Raw genomic sequence first — 19,127 nt, forward strand, 5'->3', positions numbered from 1 at the left:
TTAAAACACAATCCTGCTTTGGTTACTGTACTCACCGGGAAACGCACAGCAGAAGACTTGTTGCAATGCATTGAGATGGGAGCAGAATCGTACATGGCCCTCAGTACTTGGCGACTGAAAGGGCTCCAGGTCACAGCGTTGTACTGTTGTGTCACAGGCACCTGGGGACAGGTGCAGATCCCGTCATCTTCCATCCTTCGACGAAAGCAAAAGTGAAAAGTCAGCTCTTGTGGCTCATCAGAGAGCTTGGCACTTGGATATCCCTCCCCTGACACCAGAACTGCTTGGAGCACACACAGGATGGTACAAGTTAGAAGAGATGCTGGAAGTTGGTGTAAAGCTGGGAGTGGGGAATCAACAATTGCACCACCCAAGTGCCAGCCTGTGACAATCTTCAACTCTTCAACAATATTCAGTGCCATTGCCATTGTTGGACCTCTCATCATCAACTGCCATGATTTGATCTGAACCAATATAAACATTGTACCTACACTACCTGTGGTGTCACACTTCCTAATTCCTTCAAACCTTTCCACAAGGCACAGTTCAAGATTACGTTCACAGATGTACACATCAAGAGCAGACTCTCAAGCGTTTAATAAGATAATTGCTGCCCTGATTTTTAACCTTAACTCTCTGCCTACCTGCTTTGACCCTTCATCCACTTGTAATCAAGTTTCCACCTACCTCTTCTGTAAAAATATTTGGGCCTTCTTCCTATTTCATTTGAGGAAGAGAGTTTCAAAGACTCATCATCTTCTGATTGAAAAAAAATCACTTGATTTTTGATTTAAATGGGCAGCACCTTATTTTTAAAAAGGGATCCCCTAGTTTTTCCCACATCCATTTTATTTGTTTCAATCAAGTCCCCATTCCTTTTCATGGTCTCCTGCCCAACCTTTTGCTGATTCTGGATGATGGTGGAATAACCTTCACTGAACAATTTTTTGATGCTTTAACAATCTGCCTTAAATTAAGAGGCCAATACACTACCCAGTATTCTATGAGGGCTCAGCAGTGCTGTGTGTAACTGAAGGATTTCCACCATCCATTTGTATGCGTTTCCCCTGGCAATTAAGCAATAACATTGTGACCTTTTCTCATTACTTCCTGTATTTGCATAACAGACTTTTTCAAATTAGGCAGTCAGGTACCGAGATCCTGGTTCAATCTCTCACCATTTAGATTATATGCTTCTTTTTTAATGTGATGGAACATATAGGCCCCAGCTTAAAATTGTCCAGGGCACAGCAATCTACTGGTGTCCCATCCATTGTCTTGAACATCACGCGTCCACAGATAACATGCAATATTCCACAAGCCTGCAAGGAATATGGCAAGAACATTAAGCAGATGAAGACACCACCTCTAAGTTCCTCTCCAAATCACCTTCCAAACTCTCAACCTGGGTTCGAATCCGGTGCTCTCTGGAAGGAGTTTGTGCGTTCTCCTCGTGACTGCATGGGTTTCTTGGGGTGCTCCGGTTTCCTCCCACATTCCAAAGACATATGGGGTTAAGAGGTTGATTGGCCACATGGGTGTTTTTGGGCAGCATGGGCTCATGGGTCAAAGAGCCCATTACTGGGCTGTATCTCTAAAACAAAATTAAAATAATTTTTTTAAAAATGAAAAAATTCTTATTTAAGCATTGTTTGTGTTTGTGACAGGGCCTTATGGCACATTGCCCCACATCCCATGTCCTCCACTCCCCCACTGGACAATAATTACGATAATTCCTTTCCTTAACCTAGGTCATACAGCAGAGATGGGCCCTTCAGCCCATGTTGTCTATGTTAACCATAGAGTACCTGTGTATACCAATCCCATACACTTGCATTTGGACCATAGCCTTCCATGCCTTAGAGACCCAGAGGCTTGTCCAGATGCTTCTTAAAAGTAAGAGAACCCATCTCCGAAACCCACTCAGACTGTGCATTCCAAATTTCAACACCCCTTTAGGTTAAAAAAAAATTCTTCCTCAGATTCTTTCTGGTATTCTCCTCACCATGAACCTATGACCTATGGAACCTCCACCATGGGGAAGTAGTTCTGTCTACCCAATCTATGCCTCTCATAATTCCTCATCGAGCTTCCCTCCTCGTCCTGCTCCAAGGAAAACAAACCCAACATATCCACTCTCTATATGAAATGCTGCATCCACGTAACATTCTGCTGAGATTCCTCTGTATCCTCTTCAGTGCAATCAAATCTTTCCTATAGGGTGGTGACCAAAACTGCACAATATTCCAGCTGTGTCTGAAACAATGGTTCATGAAGTTGATCATCTCTCTCTCTCTCTCTCTCTCTCTCTCTCTCTCTCTCACACACACACACAGTGTAAGTTATCTCTCACTATGTCTTTCTCAGCTGAGTGAAAATCTTGGTCTGGTTCCAATCTTGGACAAAACACTTTGAGGATTTTGATCCAATAAAGGTTTTGTATAAACATGGATAATTATTACCTGTTGATGAAGGTGAAATACTTCTGCAAGTAACTGAGATCCACGACACTCTTGCACAACTCCAGTTGTGTCTGGGGGTAGTAGTGCACATAGTTAATGCACATTTCTTCGTTGATTCCAAATCCTCCCTAAACACAATAAATCAATAATGATCACAGAGAGTGGCAGACTTTCAATAGGCCTACTGCACTGCACCTACTTCCCATACAACAGGATCCAGCGTACTGCTCTGTGCCATGTTTGTATGCAGACCCAATGATATTGGGATCCTGATGGAGGTAGATTTCTGACTCATATGATTGTTGGATTGGGGTTTACTCAAAAGGGAGAGTAATTCTAGCCTAGAGTTATCTTTTCACAGCTAATTCCACAGAGACAGAGACCCTTCTCCTTATCTGTAACTCACTTACTGTTTTGGAAGGGTGGAGTGGATTGTCATTGTCCTTGGGTTTACGTTACTCTCTAAGAACCCATAATATGGATCTCTTGGTTCAGAGAAAATCTTTTGACAAATGGTGGCGCACATGAAAGGTATTTGTTAGGATGCAATGCTATATTCCAAGGCAAATGATAAGGCCTGTTTTACCTAAAGGCATCAGATTTGGTAAAACTGATTGTGTGGAAGAGGTTGTCAGCAACATTGAGCAAATGGAGGGAAATTGGAACAGGCTAGAAAATGGGCGTACATTGCACAATAGCTAGAGAAAGGAATGGAAATGGACAGTGAGATTCACATGAAAGGTTTACAAAACAGCTGGAGGAGGCTTGGCATCCTGGGCAGGATGTAGCCAGAAAGTGGTAATGATTTGTGAGAGTTACAAATGTTGAAGATGTCGTCAAACTGGAGAGGGTGCAGAGAAGATTTACAAAAAATATTTCCAGGATTTAGTGGCCTGAGCTATATAGAGAGAGGTTGAGAAGATGAAGGCATGCAGGGGGATTATGGGTGATCTTGTATACAAATGTTGAACGGAATAGATTGGGTGAAGGCAAAAAAATCTTTTGCCCAGAGTAGAACAATCGGAAACCAGAGGTCATGGATTTAAGGTGAGGGGAGAGAGATTGAACAGGAACATGAGGGGTAACATTTTTTACACGGAATGTTCTGGGTATGTGGAATGGGGTACTGGAAGAGGTAGTTGAGACAGGAACTATTGCAATGTGGAAGAAAAAATTGGACGGATAGGATATGATGAATTTAGCGGGATTTGGGCCAAATTCAGGCAGGTTGGACTTGTGTGAGTGTAGACATGTTGGTCAACATGGGCAAGTTAAATCAATATCTGACTCTATGACGAAGACTAAGTACAATAGTCCAAAGCGATTCACAGACTAATCTCAGTATTCATACATCTGTGACATAGTCTTGTAGTCTGGGGGAGCCAGCGACCCAGTGCAGGGCACCAGAAACAAGGAAGCACCCCCACTGAATTGAAGAAGCCTGAGAGATGAACCTACAAGGTGACCATGGCAGCGGACCAGCGAGTAGCTCAGCCACTGAAGAAACCACATAGGCTGCAGGTGACTTGCAGTTGAAGGACTCACTCCAGTCTGTGGGCTGCTGGAGTCTGACTCATGGGAACCAGGTATCAGAACCAGGATTCGAGAGGGTGCTGTGGACAATGAAGGGCTCTCGAAGGACCTCAAGCACTGAAAGCTTCCTAATCGTATCGGATGATTTGGATCTGGAGCTTGGGTTGCTAATGGTTGGAACAGGACTCTGGTCGGCTGCAGAGGCAATCCGTGGATATCAGTGTTTTTGAAGGGATTCTCTTTTGCTTCACTTTCTCTTATTGGGGGTCTGGCCATTGCTCATGGCTACTCTTTATTTGTCTTTATGGCAGGAAAATGTTGAAGTATATCTTGTATATTACATTTTTTATATTATAAAATGACAATAGCCTTTGGAACCTTTGGACTTGGCTTTTGAATAGGGCACAGAAGGAGGTTATTCAACCCTTGGTGTCCACATTGTTTATTGACAAAATATTCTGTCATCAGCAAATTAAATCTCTCCAAGCTTCCTGCTGCAAACATATTCCTGGTTTCTATCCATACCACTGCAATCCCTTGTTCTGGTTAATAATTTTGGGGCTAGAAATGAAAGCTATAAGAACAAGGGCAATTCAGCAAGGCCAATTGTTTCATGGTCTGGGACTCAAATACTTACTAAGGTCACATGACTCCGATCCACAGTGTTGTATGTGCAGGAGGTTATCAGAACATCTCCCTGTTGAGAAAACCGTAGAGATAAACTCACCTTATGAACAACTGTCAAAATCAAAAAAAGGCTGATGTTTGTATAAAGTACTATGTTTATGTGTAGAACACAACTTTGGTGACTGTGTAAATTTAGACGTACAGCACGGTAACAGGCCCTTTTGGCCCACGAGCTCAATTACATCCAATTGAACTATAACCCCTGGTACCTTTTGAAGGGTGGGAGGAAACCTGAGCCTCTGGGGTAAACCCATGCAGACATGGGGAGAATGAAGAAATTCCTTACAGACAGTGCAGGATTTGAATCCCGGTCCCGATTGCCGGTGCTGTAACAACATTGCACTCATTAAGCTAGTGTGTAAACTCAGGGTAATGACTACGTAAAATGTAAGGCAGGTGATGGTTACTGCACTAGGTGAGTGACAGGATAAAGTAAAGATTAGGGTTATTCTTTTGGAAAACCATGAGGCTGCCATAGTGTGATCCACATGCTCAATGAGATACTTACAGGTAACACAGTGATCTCTTTCTGTAACATACGAATTTCCTATAAAGACCGGAAAAAAAAGCCCCTTCAGTATTAGCTCTTTTCAAGACATGCAAAAAAGACTACAAAAATTAATGTTACCAGAGGTGAGTGTTCACCCATATACCATTTGTCTTTCTTATTCAAGGTGTCTGTCAAAATAAGCCTGGGTGGATTTAGGTCATTTATATTGCATCTCTTTCTCTTTGGCTTGGCTTCGCGGACGAAGATTTATGGAGGGGGTAAAAAGTCCACGTCAGCTGCAGGCTCGTTTGTGGCTGACCAGTCCGATGCGGGACAGGCAGACACGATTGCAGCGGTTGCAAGGGAAAATTGGTTGGTTGGGGTTGGGTGTTGGGTTTTTCCTCCTTTGCCTTTTGTCAGTGAGTTTATATTGCATATTAGTGCAATAATTCACAGAGCCTTTCTCCAGTTCCCAATGATGTGAACATGTTTAAACTAAGGCTGTGACTGAGAGTGGGATCACCTTTCCCACCATTTACCAGCTGCAGGACATATCCATTGTTGTTTTAGACAAGAGATTATTGGCATAAAAAACCCGACAAAGTTAGAGATAACCATTGGACATGGGCTGTTAACTGAGTGGGAGGTAGGGAGTGGAGATTTGTGATATCGGGAATATTCTTTGGAGGAAGGTGACAATTAAAGTACTTTCCAGGGATCTATCCTCACATGTAGTATATCTATGGCTTAGATGAAAGAATTAGTGGCTGATTATTCAACAATCCAAATCATGCTTGGTTAAGAGGCACACTATGCAGTGTATGTGTGAACAGTACGTTTTAGGTTTCATTACAGGTTAACTGAAGGAGATAAAAATCTGAGAGAGATTTCAATTAAAGTGGGGAATTATGACATTATCCACTTTGGACCTAAGACAGAAATAATGAAAGGGTATGAGGGGGCATTCTTCATGAAAGGTTTGAATTGGTTAAATTAATTGATGGGGAGATAGAGAGACCCTACTGCATTTGGAGTGGAAGAATAGAATTAAGGGAATGCAATTGGGAATCATTTCTTCATACAAATGCTTGTGGCTATCTGAGACTGACTTTCCCAATGGCCTATGAATGTTGAGTTCATTGACGATTTCAAGGCCGGGGCTGATATGCTTTTGCGAGGTAACGCAGTTAAAGGTTACGTAAATTAACCTGAGATTGGAAACAATTTTGATGAAAGGTTAGAATAGGTTCGATGAGATGAATTGCTTTTTACTTGTTTTCTGTGCAACAGGTAAACATTAAATAGAAAAGGTGCTTGTGTGACTCATTTGTGAAGGGGTTGCAGCCCCATAACAAGCAATACCTGAAAGTGAGTGCTATAATGTCCATCAGAATTCACAATGTCCACCTCCACCCCATCCTGGACAAGGATAGTTTTCACCTTTGTACCAGCAAGGTGAGTGTGGAGCTGAGAGGCAAAAATCCGGATGCCAGACTGAGGCAGTGTCTAGAATCAAAATACATTGGAATTAGCACCATTCTACCAACACCCTACCAATGTTTGACTACAATTTTAATGTACCTTACACCTGACCCCATGCAATTGTGACATTATTCTGACTTTTGACCTGCAATAGCCTGACATTAGCCTTTAAACTATGATAGAGTGCCCTGTGAGTTCCTGACCGACTTGTCAACAGCAAAAAACTCAGCATTGACAAAGTAAGATCAGGTCAGATGTCTCTGTTCCACTGATCTTCGCATGACCTCTCCACCTCACTTTCTTGTCCCAGGCCTCACTCAAAACTCCCATTGTCTCAATGCCCACCTCACTCCAGTCCCCACACTGTCCCTGCCCAAATTCACCACTGTCCTTTCACCATCCCTACTCCACTCCTCTTGCCCCCATTTCCTGCCCTTGTCTCTGCCCTTAGGCCTTGTGGCTTGTTTTTGTGTTTGATTTCTTTTGCAATGCACGTTTACTCACATGCTCAGTACATTTTGCTGTACAGTATCCACTGAGCACAAAGCTTTCCTCGCCTGGTGGGATTGCCATGATGGGTGAGTACACCAATCCCAGCTCCATGATTCCTGCGTTGAACTTCCTTAAGGTGGGTGTGAGGAACAGACGAATCCCAGAGTGATCCAACCGTCCTATAGATGGGAGAAGTTTGAATTAAGGGTGGTATTATATTTGCAAGTTTTAATTATGTAATTGTGCTAAATTAAACCATAGGGCATACATAGAACATTACAGCACAGTACGGAGTCTTCAACCCTCGATGTGGTGCTGACCTATATATTCCTACTAAACTCTTCTTCCATGTGCCTGTCTAAAGGCCCTGTAAAAAATATCTAAATGTAAAGGTGGATATTCTCCGCCCTCACATCGGAAAACTTACTTTTATAAATGGTCCGTGAGCAGCTGCAAGGCAGCAACTCCAATCCCTTTCCAAGGTAGTGCTAGAGGTAGGAGCAATGCACTCCACCTCGCTGCCTACAGGTACATCCACTGCAAGCAGCTGGCTAGGGGTAGGCTGGTATGCCAACCACCCCCGACCCATCTTACTTCTCTCTTTCCTACTCACTCATCCCTTTTCCTCCATGACTCTCTCAAGGCAGGGGCGGCTGGGCTGGTGGGGGACATCAGGGAGTGGCTGGGCCAATGGAGCCATCAGATGACGGCTGGGGTGGTCTGTGACAGCCCTACTGGCCGCTCAGGCTTTCGGGCTGCTCGTTTGTGCCAGCGGCTCAATGTGCAGCAGAGCATTGGTATATTTCCTACCCATAATCCCCCATGCAGCTGGAACTGTTCTGAGAAACACAGAGGTGTGTGGGGGATTATGGGTAGGGAAGATGGCCATTGTTCTGCCACGTATTTATGATGGACGTCACCACAGCAATAGTCGCCCGGCCTACAGCAACTCCAGGTGATGCACCAAAGCACTGCTCCACATAAAAGCAGCGCTGGAGAAGCCTTTTAGGGTTGCTCCATAAACCGGTAGTTTAAAATTTTTATCCACGTTTGAAGTCGGCCTTGAAGCAGAGGCCTGGCATAAAGACATCTTAAGTATCTCTTAAATGTCCCTAAAGTTTCAGCCTCCACCACCACCCACAGGCATTCCAGGCACCCACAACTCACTGTGTGAAAAACTTACCCTTGATGCCTCCCCAAAACTTTCCTTTTTTTTCCTTTGTTAATATGTCCTCTAGTGTTTGGTACTCCAGTCCTGGGAAAAGTTGGTGACTGCCTACCCTATCCATGCCTCTCAGAAACTTGTAGTCCTCTATTAAGTCACCTCTCATCCTTCCTCACTCCATAGAGAAAAGTCGTAGCTCTGCTAATTGATGCACACTATCAATGACTCTAAAGGCTGAGTGATGAACGATAGGCTTTAATGCACATTAGATTTTGGCTGGGCCAACTCCATGTGCTCGAATGAATGGAAGGGTCAGGGAGGTTGACCTTTATGGCCAGGTCACAGGGGGAGGGGTTACATAGGGTTGAGTCATCAGTAGGCAGGCCAGCTTCTTATGTACAGAGCAGCAGCAGTATATACAAATATACATACACTAATTTTGCCTCATAAAACTTACTTTCCAATCCAGGCAACATCCTGGTAAATCTCTGCACCCTCTCCATAGCTTCCACATCCTTCCTATAATAAGGTGACCAGAACTGAACGCAACACTCCAAATGTGGTTTCACTAGAGATTTGTAGAGTTTCAACATGACTCGTGAACTCAATCCCCATCCCATAGGCCTTCTTAACTATCATATCAACCTATGTCGCAACCTTGAGACATTTATGGATTTGGATCTGTGTATAAACAAAACTGCAGCTAATGCAAGCTCTATAGGATTACACTGGGACTAAATCAGCCTCTACAATGTTCTACTGGAACAAACACAAGCTGTACAGGATTATACTGCAATTATAGAAGATTGAACAGAATCATTCTTGTGCCTGTCTAGAATCCAACAGGTGACTTGCTGTCAGTCTTGATTTATAGAGTGAGCTCAGCTTATGAGTCTCTCCTTGTAAGTTCCTTTTGGCCGAACACATTCAATGAAGAAACCAGATCACACTCGATGATTACCTCTGATAATATGGTGAAATAGCAACAACTCATCTTTCAGCAAATTATTACATCATGACATGAGGATGATGTTAATCAGTTTATCTTTAAGGGTGTAAAACTGCATACATTCTCTCTGCTGAGTCTGCGCACGCGCACACACCCACACCCATGCTCAGGTTTACTTGCACAACTTGAGAGATGGAGAATAGTTTGGTAATTACAAACGCACCAGAGAGTTTCAGTGGATTATGGTAATGCACTTCCAGGCGCAAATATTTTGAGGAATTTGCTCCACCAATCAGAAGTCCAACATCTTTTGGGTAATAAAATGCCTACAATTACAGAAAGGTCAGGCTTTTACAGATAGAAATGTCAAAGAGAAACCATAACATGCTTCTACTTTACTGAGACTCTGGGTAACATCTCTCAGCCCTTACAAGATTTCTTCACTGAAGGCTTGAAGGGGTGCAGGAGACAGAAACAGGGAATTCCATTACAGGGAATTTAGATGTACAAGATTGTGAGAGACAATTCCCTCTAGTATTATGGTTTAGAATTGGGGGTATAGTCTTAGAAGAAGAATGTTGGGAAAAGGGTCAGGAGGCCATTCAGCTTTTTGAGCCCATACTATCATTCAACCTCAACATTTTCCTGTCCCATCCCATATTTCTTGATTCTCTTAATAACCAGAAATCTAGCAGTCACAGTTTTGAATGCAATTAATGGCTGAACTTCCTCAACCTTCTGTGGTAGAGAATTCTAAAGATTCACTTGCCTTAGAAGTCAAGAAGATTTTCCACATCTAAGGCCTAGGTGGTTTATCTGTTATTCTGTGACTGTGACTCTTACTTCTAGACTCCTCAGCCAGGGAAACTTCCTGCTTTTATCCACCCTGTTTACCAACTGTAGAATTTTGACGGTTGATTGGAAATGTGATGAGGAGACATTTCTCTGCCCATTAGTATTATAAATTCTCAGAAAATCATACATGCTCTGACATTGTGCGTATTCAAAACTGCTGCAGGATTATAATCTTAAGACAGTACGAGGATATGAAGCTGGGGTGAGACAATGGATGAGAAACATTTAATCATAGTTATATTACATGATGGACCTTGTTGACAAGGCCCAATGACCTATCCTTACTTCATTATTTCTTTTATCCTTCTGATCTCTCTGTCAACTCAAACACTCCTGAGCAGGACCTGCAAACCTTATGAGAAGAGCTGATTCAAATACTTGGTACCACAGGGTGTGTTGTACCTGTTATATCAATGGTGTTCTCCTCTGCAAATGATTTGAAACAAGTGTAAACCTAAAATTGAGCATTTACTTTTGAGGAAAATTGATTACTTTGTACCTGGAGAGAGCTTGGGGTTGAATTCCAAAGACCTAAAGCTGTATGAAGCTCACACTCACTTCTCACCCCCAGAGAAATTGGCAGCATCTCTGCTCTCCACTTTGATAGATTTTAGGAATACTAATGAGGGAGTACATACATCATGAATGGCAAAATCTTAGAGAGGATTGAGGTACCTTGATGCGCAAGTCCCTAGTTTCTTGAAGGTGGCAGCACAGGTTGTTAACGTGGTTGAGAGGACATTGACTTCTTCAGCTTCTGCTTGATCTCTCTTACCCATCCCTCCATTTCCTTTCTTCTAGCTCTCCACCCCTCTCCCCTCTCACCTGTATGCTGGCATGCCCTCCCTCCCTTATCCACCTATTACTTCCTGCCTTTGGGACTGTGCTCTTCCCCCCTCCCCCCCACCATTTTATTCAGTCACTTGCCTACATTTTGCTTATATCTTGATGAAGGGCTCAGGTCTGAAACATTGCTTATGTATCTTTATCTTTACTATATAGAGAACACTGTTTGGTCTGCTGAGTTTCTCCAGCTTTGTGTTTTTACTGGCCATTGATAGTTGGGGGATTGAATGCAAGAGCAGGGAGGTTATGATCATAAACCATTGGCCAGGCCTCATCTGGAGTACTGTCGATACCATGTTGTAAGAACGATGTGATAACACTGGAAGGGTTGCAGATATGATATAGGGATATTTCATGAGATGGAGTATTTCAATTACTTGGAGATAATGGAGAATATAGTTCTGTCCTCCAGCAGCAGAGAAAGTTAAGAGGAGACATGATTGAACTCTATGATGTTATGAGTGGTATAGATGAGGTAGACTGCAGAAAACATTTTACTTAATCAGAGTTGAATAAAATGAGATGACATTGGTTTAGGGTAAGGAGGAACAGATTGAATGAATCTGAGGTGACCTTTTCACCCAGAGAGCAGTGAGTCCCTGCAATGTACTGCTGTAGAGAATGATGGTCTGGATAATCACTTAGGCTTAAAAGTTTTTCAGCTAAGTGTTGTAACAGGGAGTTAATATGGATGTGTGCCCACTGGTCAGCCTGGATGTTATGGGCCAAATGGTCTGTTTGTATGACTCTATTCCCCATACTATGTGAAGCTCCCGCACCCTCCCCAACCTCCCCCTAATACATGTTACACCTCTTTCGCACTTCACCACTTAAACTGTGCAGATTCCCTCACTCAATGCTCCAATTTGCACACAATGGGATCCCCACCCCCATCTGAGACCTTCATTTCCCAAACAATAGCACCTTGACTCACATGAGCACTCTTTCTTCACCATACAACAGCCCTATTCATCTCCCCTGCTCCTCCTCCTGCCCTTCCCATTCCTTCCATACCGTTCAAGACCTTCACTCACCTCAGCACCCATCGCCCACGCTGCCAATACATGTCTGCAGTAATTCAACTTCGTGGGTTTCATCTTTGAGTCGCAAGGCCCATTGTATATGGGGATCTGGTCAAACTGTGGTGCACACTGGAATATCTCCATGTGATGTACAATTGCTTCATTTCCCTTTGCAATCACTGGCTCGTACTCACCAGGAAAGAAGATTAAAAAAAATAGCAATCAGATTTGAAGTGTTCCCATTGTTACATGAACTTGTCTGTGGAACTGGTAGGAGAAAGGATTCAAAAGCCCCACCAGGTATTGAGACCCCCATAGAGGTTCGTAAACTCTGCTGTTCAAGCAGTATGTATATCAGACCACAGAACTGATACATTTGGCACATTCAGGAATGTAATACAAACTCAGCATATTCTTGGGGCCAAATACAAAGTACAGTAGAATCTCTGATATCTGCCACCAATGGGGATTGGTGTAGATGCCAGATAAGTGAATTTGCCAGTTTCTTGAGGTTCCATGTTGCATGAATTGGCAGGGTAACTGCTGGGGGTACAAATGCTAAACTTTTGTGTTTTTTACCTATTTATTTTTGCAATTTTTTTTGCTGGTTACTTGAGGCTGCGGTTGCTTGAATTCTGGATAATGGTAAACAGTAATTTGAAAAAGATGCAAAGATACCTAAAAAGATGGAGACAGAAAGTAGGAAAAATAGGCCAGTTGGCCTAACATCTGTGATTGAGCTAATGCTGGAATCCATCCTTCATGTCTGAGCGGTGACATAGATCCATTCCAGTTTGCCTACGGCAGATGCCATCGCACTGGCTCTACACAAAGCCCTGATACACCTGGACAGCAAAGATGCATACATCAGGATGCTCTTTATTGACTACAGTTCAGCATTTAACACCATCATCCCCTCAAAACTGATCAGCAAACTCCAAGACCTGAGAGTTAACACCCCACTGTAATCATGGATTTCTTCACCTCCAGTCCACAATCAGTGAGGATTGGTAAGAACTTCTCCACAATTTCCATCAGTACTGGAGCACCACAAGGCTGTGTTCTTAGCTCCTGCTCTACTAACTTTACACTATGACAATTACACCATCTACAAATTGCTGACAATACCACAATAGTGGGTTGTATAAAGGAAGGGGATGACTCAGCATACAGGATGGAGATTGAAACCTTTGCTCAATGGTGCACCAACAACAACCTTGCATTCAATATCACTAAAACTAAGGAGCTGATTGTTGAGCTCAGGAAAGGAAAGCCAAAGGTTTACAATCCAGTGATCATTGGGGGATCAGAGGGGGAGAGGGTGAGTCACTATCTCAGAGGATCTTTCCTGGACCCACACATCAATGGCATCAAGTAGAAAGCATGTCAGTGCCTCTACTTCCTCAAGAGTTTGTGGAGGTTTGTCTGACACTAGAAACCCTGGCAAATTTTACAGAGGTGAGGTGGAAAAAATGCTGACTGGCTGCATTGTGCTCCAGTATGGGAACACCAATATCCCTGAGTGTAAAGCCCTCCAAAAGGTAGTGGACACAGCCCAGGACATCGCAGGAAAAACCTTCTCTACTATTGAGTACATCTACAGGGAACACAGCAGCAATCATCAAAGACCCACATCACCCACCACCCGCTCTGTTCTTGCTGTTGCCATCAGGAAAGAGGTATAATAGGTGCCACAAGATTCACACCACCAGATTCAGGAACAGTTGCTACCCCTCCATCATTAGACTCCTCAATGACAAACTCAATCAGAGACTCATTTAAGGAGTCTTACTTGTGCATTTTATTGATTTTCTTCTTTCTATATGTCACGGTTAATTTGTTTATATTTGATATCTGTTTACAGTGCTTTTATTTGTTTACATGTTTATGCTGTATGCAGTTTACTTTTGCACTACCAATTAGGGGTAATTCTGCTGTGCCTGAAGGAAAAAGGAACCTCAGGATTGTATGTGATGCCATGTAAGTACTCTGACTATAAATCTGAAACCTGAGGATATGCCTGCAGAATGCTTAGAAAATCAAAAGGCAATCAAGCAGAATCAATGTGGCTTAATGAGAGGGAATTTGAATGTGACAAATTCACTACAATTCTATGAAGATATAACAGTTCGGGTGGATGAAGTGGAGCCAGTTAAAGTAACCCATTTGGATTCCTTGAAGGCATTTGAAAAAATGCTATATAAAAGGTTGATGCACAAGTTATTTACAAGAAGGCTCAAGGGAAATTATTTGGCATGGGTCAGGGAATAGCTAAATAATAGAAAATAGGGACTCAGGATAATTATTTTTTATAAGCAATCAATAACCACAGGGATCATTGGTTGGGTCTTAACGAATTGTCACGATCACAAGATAAAGGAAGAGATGTAAGCCATTCAGCCCATTGAGTCTGCTCTAAGCTGTACTGATGACTTGGATGAAGGAGTTGAGTGTATTGCAGCCACATTTTATGATGACGCAAAGGGGATGAGAAAATATGTTGTAATAAACATAGAGGGCTATGGGTGTAAGGTAGGGGAAAATTAGATTGTTGTGGAGCAAGATTACATAGGTCAGCACACATTGTGGACTGAAGGGAGTCTGCTGTAATGTTCTATGTTCAAATTGTGCAGAAGACACAAATAGTTTGCAAATGAATATAACTAAGTTTCAATAAATGGACATGAAGTTTGTAGACAGAATATGATGTATAAAAATGTGAAGTTATAACATTTTGGAAAGAAAAAATAACAATTTATTATCTAGAGTAGGACAATGAAATGCTGTGGAACAAAGAGATCGGGGGTGCATGAAACAAGAAAAGGGAGCACACATAATTCAGAAGACTGATAGAATGTTGGCCTTTACTGCAAGAGATATGGAACATAAAAGTAGTAACCATTGTTTTACTCCTATGCCTTGGGATGCAACATATAGAGCACCAGATTACAACCATGATCATCATATGAAAGCAAAAATATACTTGTGTTATGGGCAGTGTAAACAAAGTTTGCTTATTTGACTCTAGTGATGAAGTAGCTGAGGTAAGATTGAGTAAATTGGGCATATACACACACACATTGGATTTTAGAAGAATGAGAGATGATTTCATGGAAACATGTGACTCTGAGGAGGGTGAATCTTGAGAGGATGTTTGCCTAGTGGAGTTATCTGGGAAGAGGGGACATAGTCTGAGAATAAGAATTTCATCTCTCAGTGAGAGTGGTGCACGTAGTTTAGCCATGGCCTCACAGTGCCAGAGTTCAGTCCTGGCCTCGGCCACTGTGAGTGGTAGAATGTGGGAGGAGTTGAAGGAATATGAGTGGAATAAAACATAGGATTGATGTTGGACTCTGGCTTTAACTTACTCTTAATTTTAGTCTATGTGTAGTCTGAGTCCAGCGCGTTCTTTGAATGAAGTGATAGGAGAAGGTATTCGGTTCAACAGTCAATTTATTACACAGCACAAGAATAAAACTTAACAGAGCTCTGGGTCAGTCTGTTAGTTCATAGGTCACCTGCCAGTGAGCTACTCCCCGAGACTGACCCCTATTGTCCAGTTGGCACAGTTTATATAGGTCAATCTTATCACACAGAACAAAAGTTGTTTTCCCTGCTAGATCTTTTTGCATAAGGGTTATCACAAGTCATCTCCTGTTTTGCAGATTTCTGGGGTGTAGCATTCCCATGTTAATCCTCCAGGCCAGACTATCCTGTTGTTTAGATCTGAAATTAATTCATCCCCAGATATTTCTAATCACCATTTGGTCCCTGTCTGGCCAATTTCTGCTGTTCTCTTTAACACCTCCTCGTGCCTTAATCTTCCTCCTAGACTGGTTTTCCATTCCCTTTGATTCTTGTGGGCCATTCTTTGTTCTGATCTGGCCTGTGTCTCCTGTGCTACTTCCCACCTCCTTCAGTTGAGCATTCCTCCTAAATCGTTTTATGCATATCCTCTCCCTGTATCTTGGGAGCAGCCAATTTTGTTCAGCCAACTTTGCTCCATGCTGTGACAGCCACTTAGCCACATTCCTCTTTCCCTGACTCATGCAGTACAAATGAACTTATTGATTAATCATTTATTTCATAATGTTTTAACCCCTAGATTCCAACATTGATAAAGGATTAATTAGGGCACAGTGGCTGAGGGACCCACATAGGTAACTTGTGGTTGGGGGACTGCCCAGACTATGGGCTGCTGGAGACTGGCTCATGGGAACCAAGTATCAGAGCTTGGATTTGAGAGGGTGCTGAGGACAAAAAGGGCTCCCGATCATCTCAGAGCTTGGGCTGCCGTTGAATTGAACAAGAGTCTGTGCGGCTACACAGGCCTGTGGGAGCACTGGAGGTAAATGTGCGGACACTCAGTGACTCTGAAGGGACTTTCATTTGCTTCTCTTTCTCTCATAGTATAAGGGGTGCCAGATGATACTAATGGCACCTCTATGTCTGCTTTATGACAGGCAGAAGGCAATTTCATGTTCTGTACAATGGCATGACAATAAAGGAATTGTGAATCTCATGGAAAGTATTGCCATTGATTGTTAGAATGGATGGTGGGCTGAATGGTTTGTTTCTTTCCTCTAAGATGCTAAAAGGCCATAAAATCATAAATCTCAGGAATTGACTACCTCAGGGAACATTCTATTCCTCTACATTTTGTGGCTTTGTTTAGTAACCACCACCCCCCCTCCCCACCGAGTATGTTTATCAGCTCGCCATCATTGATCCTGACCACATTTACCAGCCAGCTGGCCATTAATCTACTCATGGTCCATGCACTAACACTAGGAACCATTTGTCATCACACACTACTTACCATGACAATATGATGTGCAGGAAAGTCATGAGGGAGATGGCTGATGTGGCACCAGTAAGTTGTTTCCTGGTCAGGAATTGTCACGTTGGGGGCAAGGATTTCCAAAACTTTAACATTTGAAGGAAGCTCAGGTGTTTGAATGTTGGGTTTCAGCAGCTGGACCCTCTGAATGCCTCTGGCCACTGACCTCATGTCAATTGTTTCCACAGATGGTGTTGGTTTCTCAAGAAATCCATATAGGAGATGAACTGTTCCGCCCTAGAAGGATGAGTTGGACACAGATACACATCATGTTCTCAGCAAGATCAGGTGAACATACTGAATTAGAGGACAGCCTTTCTGATCACTGTTGGAAGAGAACAAATCTTTCTCCGTGGTTTTCTCCCCCCTGTCTGTTCATAACCCCTTGACAAAGCACATCATCTGGCATTTAGCAACAGATTTCACAGAGACCCAAGACTCCACTTACCTCAATGACATAGTCTCTTTTGTCACACGTGTTGAAATGTCTCTTAAAGGTGAGATAAAATCCTTGCTTAGATTGGTGAGCATCAATCAGTTGGTAGTCCTGCTGCTTGTCCAAGTGAATCTGTGCCTGTCGATCAGTCCAGGCATCCTAATGGCACAGGAGCATGAATCAAGATCAAATATGGACACTGCCACGTCTTCATGGGCCCATGTTCTGCAGAGAGTTACCTAGCTTTAATTTCCACTTATTTTACTATAATCTAGTTGGTTAAGAATTGTGACCAATCTTTCTATTAATTCTCTCCTTTCGTTCTTTGATATAGGATATTGTTTTGTGCTGATCTTGTATCTACATCAAATGGCACATTCTAGAATGAGAGGTGGGATCAACACAAGCGAGTGCGTGTGTGTGTGTATGCACTCGTGTGCTTATGGGCATGTGTGGGTGCGTGTGTACATGTGTGTGTGTTTTTATAAACTGCTTGTGTTAATTGTGTGTGAGAACAGTTGTAACATTTATATAGCACCTGTGCATGCAGGATAAACTGTGTGTAATTATTGCATAAATGAGCCTATGCATTTTATGAGCTCTCTCGTGCTATTGTATATCGTGTGTACTTGGTAAGGATAAGGATCGGTAACCTGTGAGATTAGTCTAACTGTGAAACCACTGACCAGCAACAGAAATCAGTGGCTGCCTCTCTTGAATTTAATTGAGTGTGCTACTTGACAATACAATGACTATTGGATTCATTTTCACTCTGACTTACCCCAAAATAGGAGTTGCGGCCATCACTCCATAGAATAGCCAGGTCTGCGTTTCTTATGTCTCCTCGGTCTGACATCCCAAACAACATTCCAAACTTCAACTCTTTGATCAAGAGGCAAAAGTACACAGCTTCCTGGGAATAGCTGACATTCCAGGCCAGTTTTGCCAGTCCCTGAGGATCCAATGGTACCCGATAAGGGAAAGGGCTCTGCTTGGGGGTGGTGGGGTTGAATGACAGCACCAGGATTACCACAATGATGAGCAGTGTGGTCATGTAGATGGAGATAGTCTCCCGTAGTCTCATGCTCCGCCAGCACTGAGCATCCCTCATGGCTGGGAACCTTGACTGAAGCAGAGATCAGGACAGCTGCCTGCTTTAAAGAGAGTGGTCAGAGTGATTATAGCTCAGCCTCTGGGCAAACACATTTCAACCTCACCTAATCCCATTACACAAGCCATCATCAATAAAGTGAAGGAGATGAACAGTCCTTGATCTATTTTAACTTTTTAATTTATTAGGTTATGAAGAACAAATGTCCTTTCAGATCCCCACCTGTCATTTCCAGATTACAGATGAACTTCCATAAAATTATTTGATGATGTGATGCTTTTCACCCTACATATTCTTCCCTCCCTATTCTCTTTATTCTCTGCATCCCTTCTCTTTCCTTTCCACTCATTTTGCGATGGTTTGGCTCGGCTCATCGCTTGAGGATGGGAGTATCCCTTGTCAGATGGTGAAACTTAACTCACTGGCCTGGGTCACATTGCCAGATAGTTGGCTAATGGTGAGGGAGGTCCCATTGCTGGAGAGTGAAATGGTGCTCATTGACAGATGCTAAAGGCAGTCCCATTGCCAATTAGTGAACTTTGCGTGATCATCAGATAATGAGTCGTCAAATCAAGTTTATAATCATCTGATTACACCAGTACAACCCGACGAAACAATGTCTCAGCTCCTCGGTGCAAAACACGGACAAACAACCAGACAATACAGGCAAAACCCTCCCCACTATTCATTCCATCTACAGGGAACACTACCTTTGGAGGGCAGCAGCAATCTTCAAAGACTCACATCACCCAGAACA

At 42.9% G+C, this 19,127-nt stretch overlaps 1 protein-coding gene across 3 annotated transcripts in view; it reads right to left on the bottom strand.

The window, feature by feature from the left end:
* The window catches only part of dbh (dopamine beta-hydroxylase (dopamine beta-monooxygenase)), a 56,848-nt gene that overhangs the window by 1,799 nt on the left and 35,922 nt on the right, over positions 1-19,127 (bottom strand). Inside the window, exons 2-12 of one of the 3 annotated variants that reach the window (XM_069932154.1) lie at positions 18,041-18,410; positions 17,272-17,418; positions 16,803-17,060; positions 11,996-12,172; positions 9,484-9,586; positions 7,159-7,325; positions 6,535-6,678; positions 5,191-5,229; positions 4,633-4,692; positions 2,463-2,590; positions 36-195 (exon numbers count right to left, since the gene is read on the bottom strand). In XM_069932154.1, coding sequence (XP_069788255.1) covers positions 36-195; positions 2,463-2,590; positions 4,633-4,692; positions 5,191-5,229; positions 6,535-6,678; positions 7,159-7,325; positions 9,484-9,586; positions 11,996-12,172; positions 16,803-17,060; positions 17,272-17,418; positions 18,041-18,370 — 1,713 coding nt within the window. In that variant the 5' untranslated portion in view covers positions 18,371-18,410. Of the gene's footprint in view, positions 1-35; positions 196-2,462; positions 2,591-4,632; positions 4,693-5,190; positions 5,230-6,534; positions 6,679-7,158; positions 7,326-9,483; positions 9,587-11,995; positions 12,173-16,802; positions 17,061-17,271; positions 17,419-18,040; positions 18,414-19,127 lie in introns of all 3 variants that reach the window. The other 2 variants (XM_069932145.1, XM_069932157.1) reach the window with 2 other exon arrangements.

Source organism: Narcine bancroftii, chromosome 1 (assembly GCF_036971445.1).
Source record: "Narcine bancroftii isolate sNarBan1 chromosome 1, sNarBan1.hap1, whole genome shotgun sequence".
In the NCBI taxonomy this organism is placed as follows: domain Eukaryota; kingdom Metazoa; phylum Chordata; class Chondrichthyes; order Torpediniformes; family Narcinidae; genus Narcine; species Narcine bancroftii.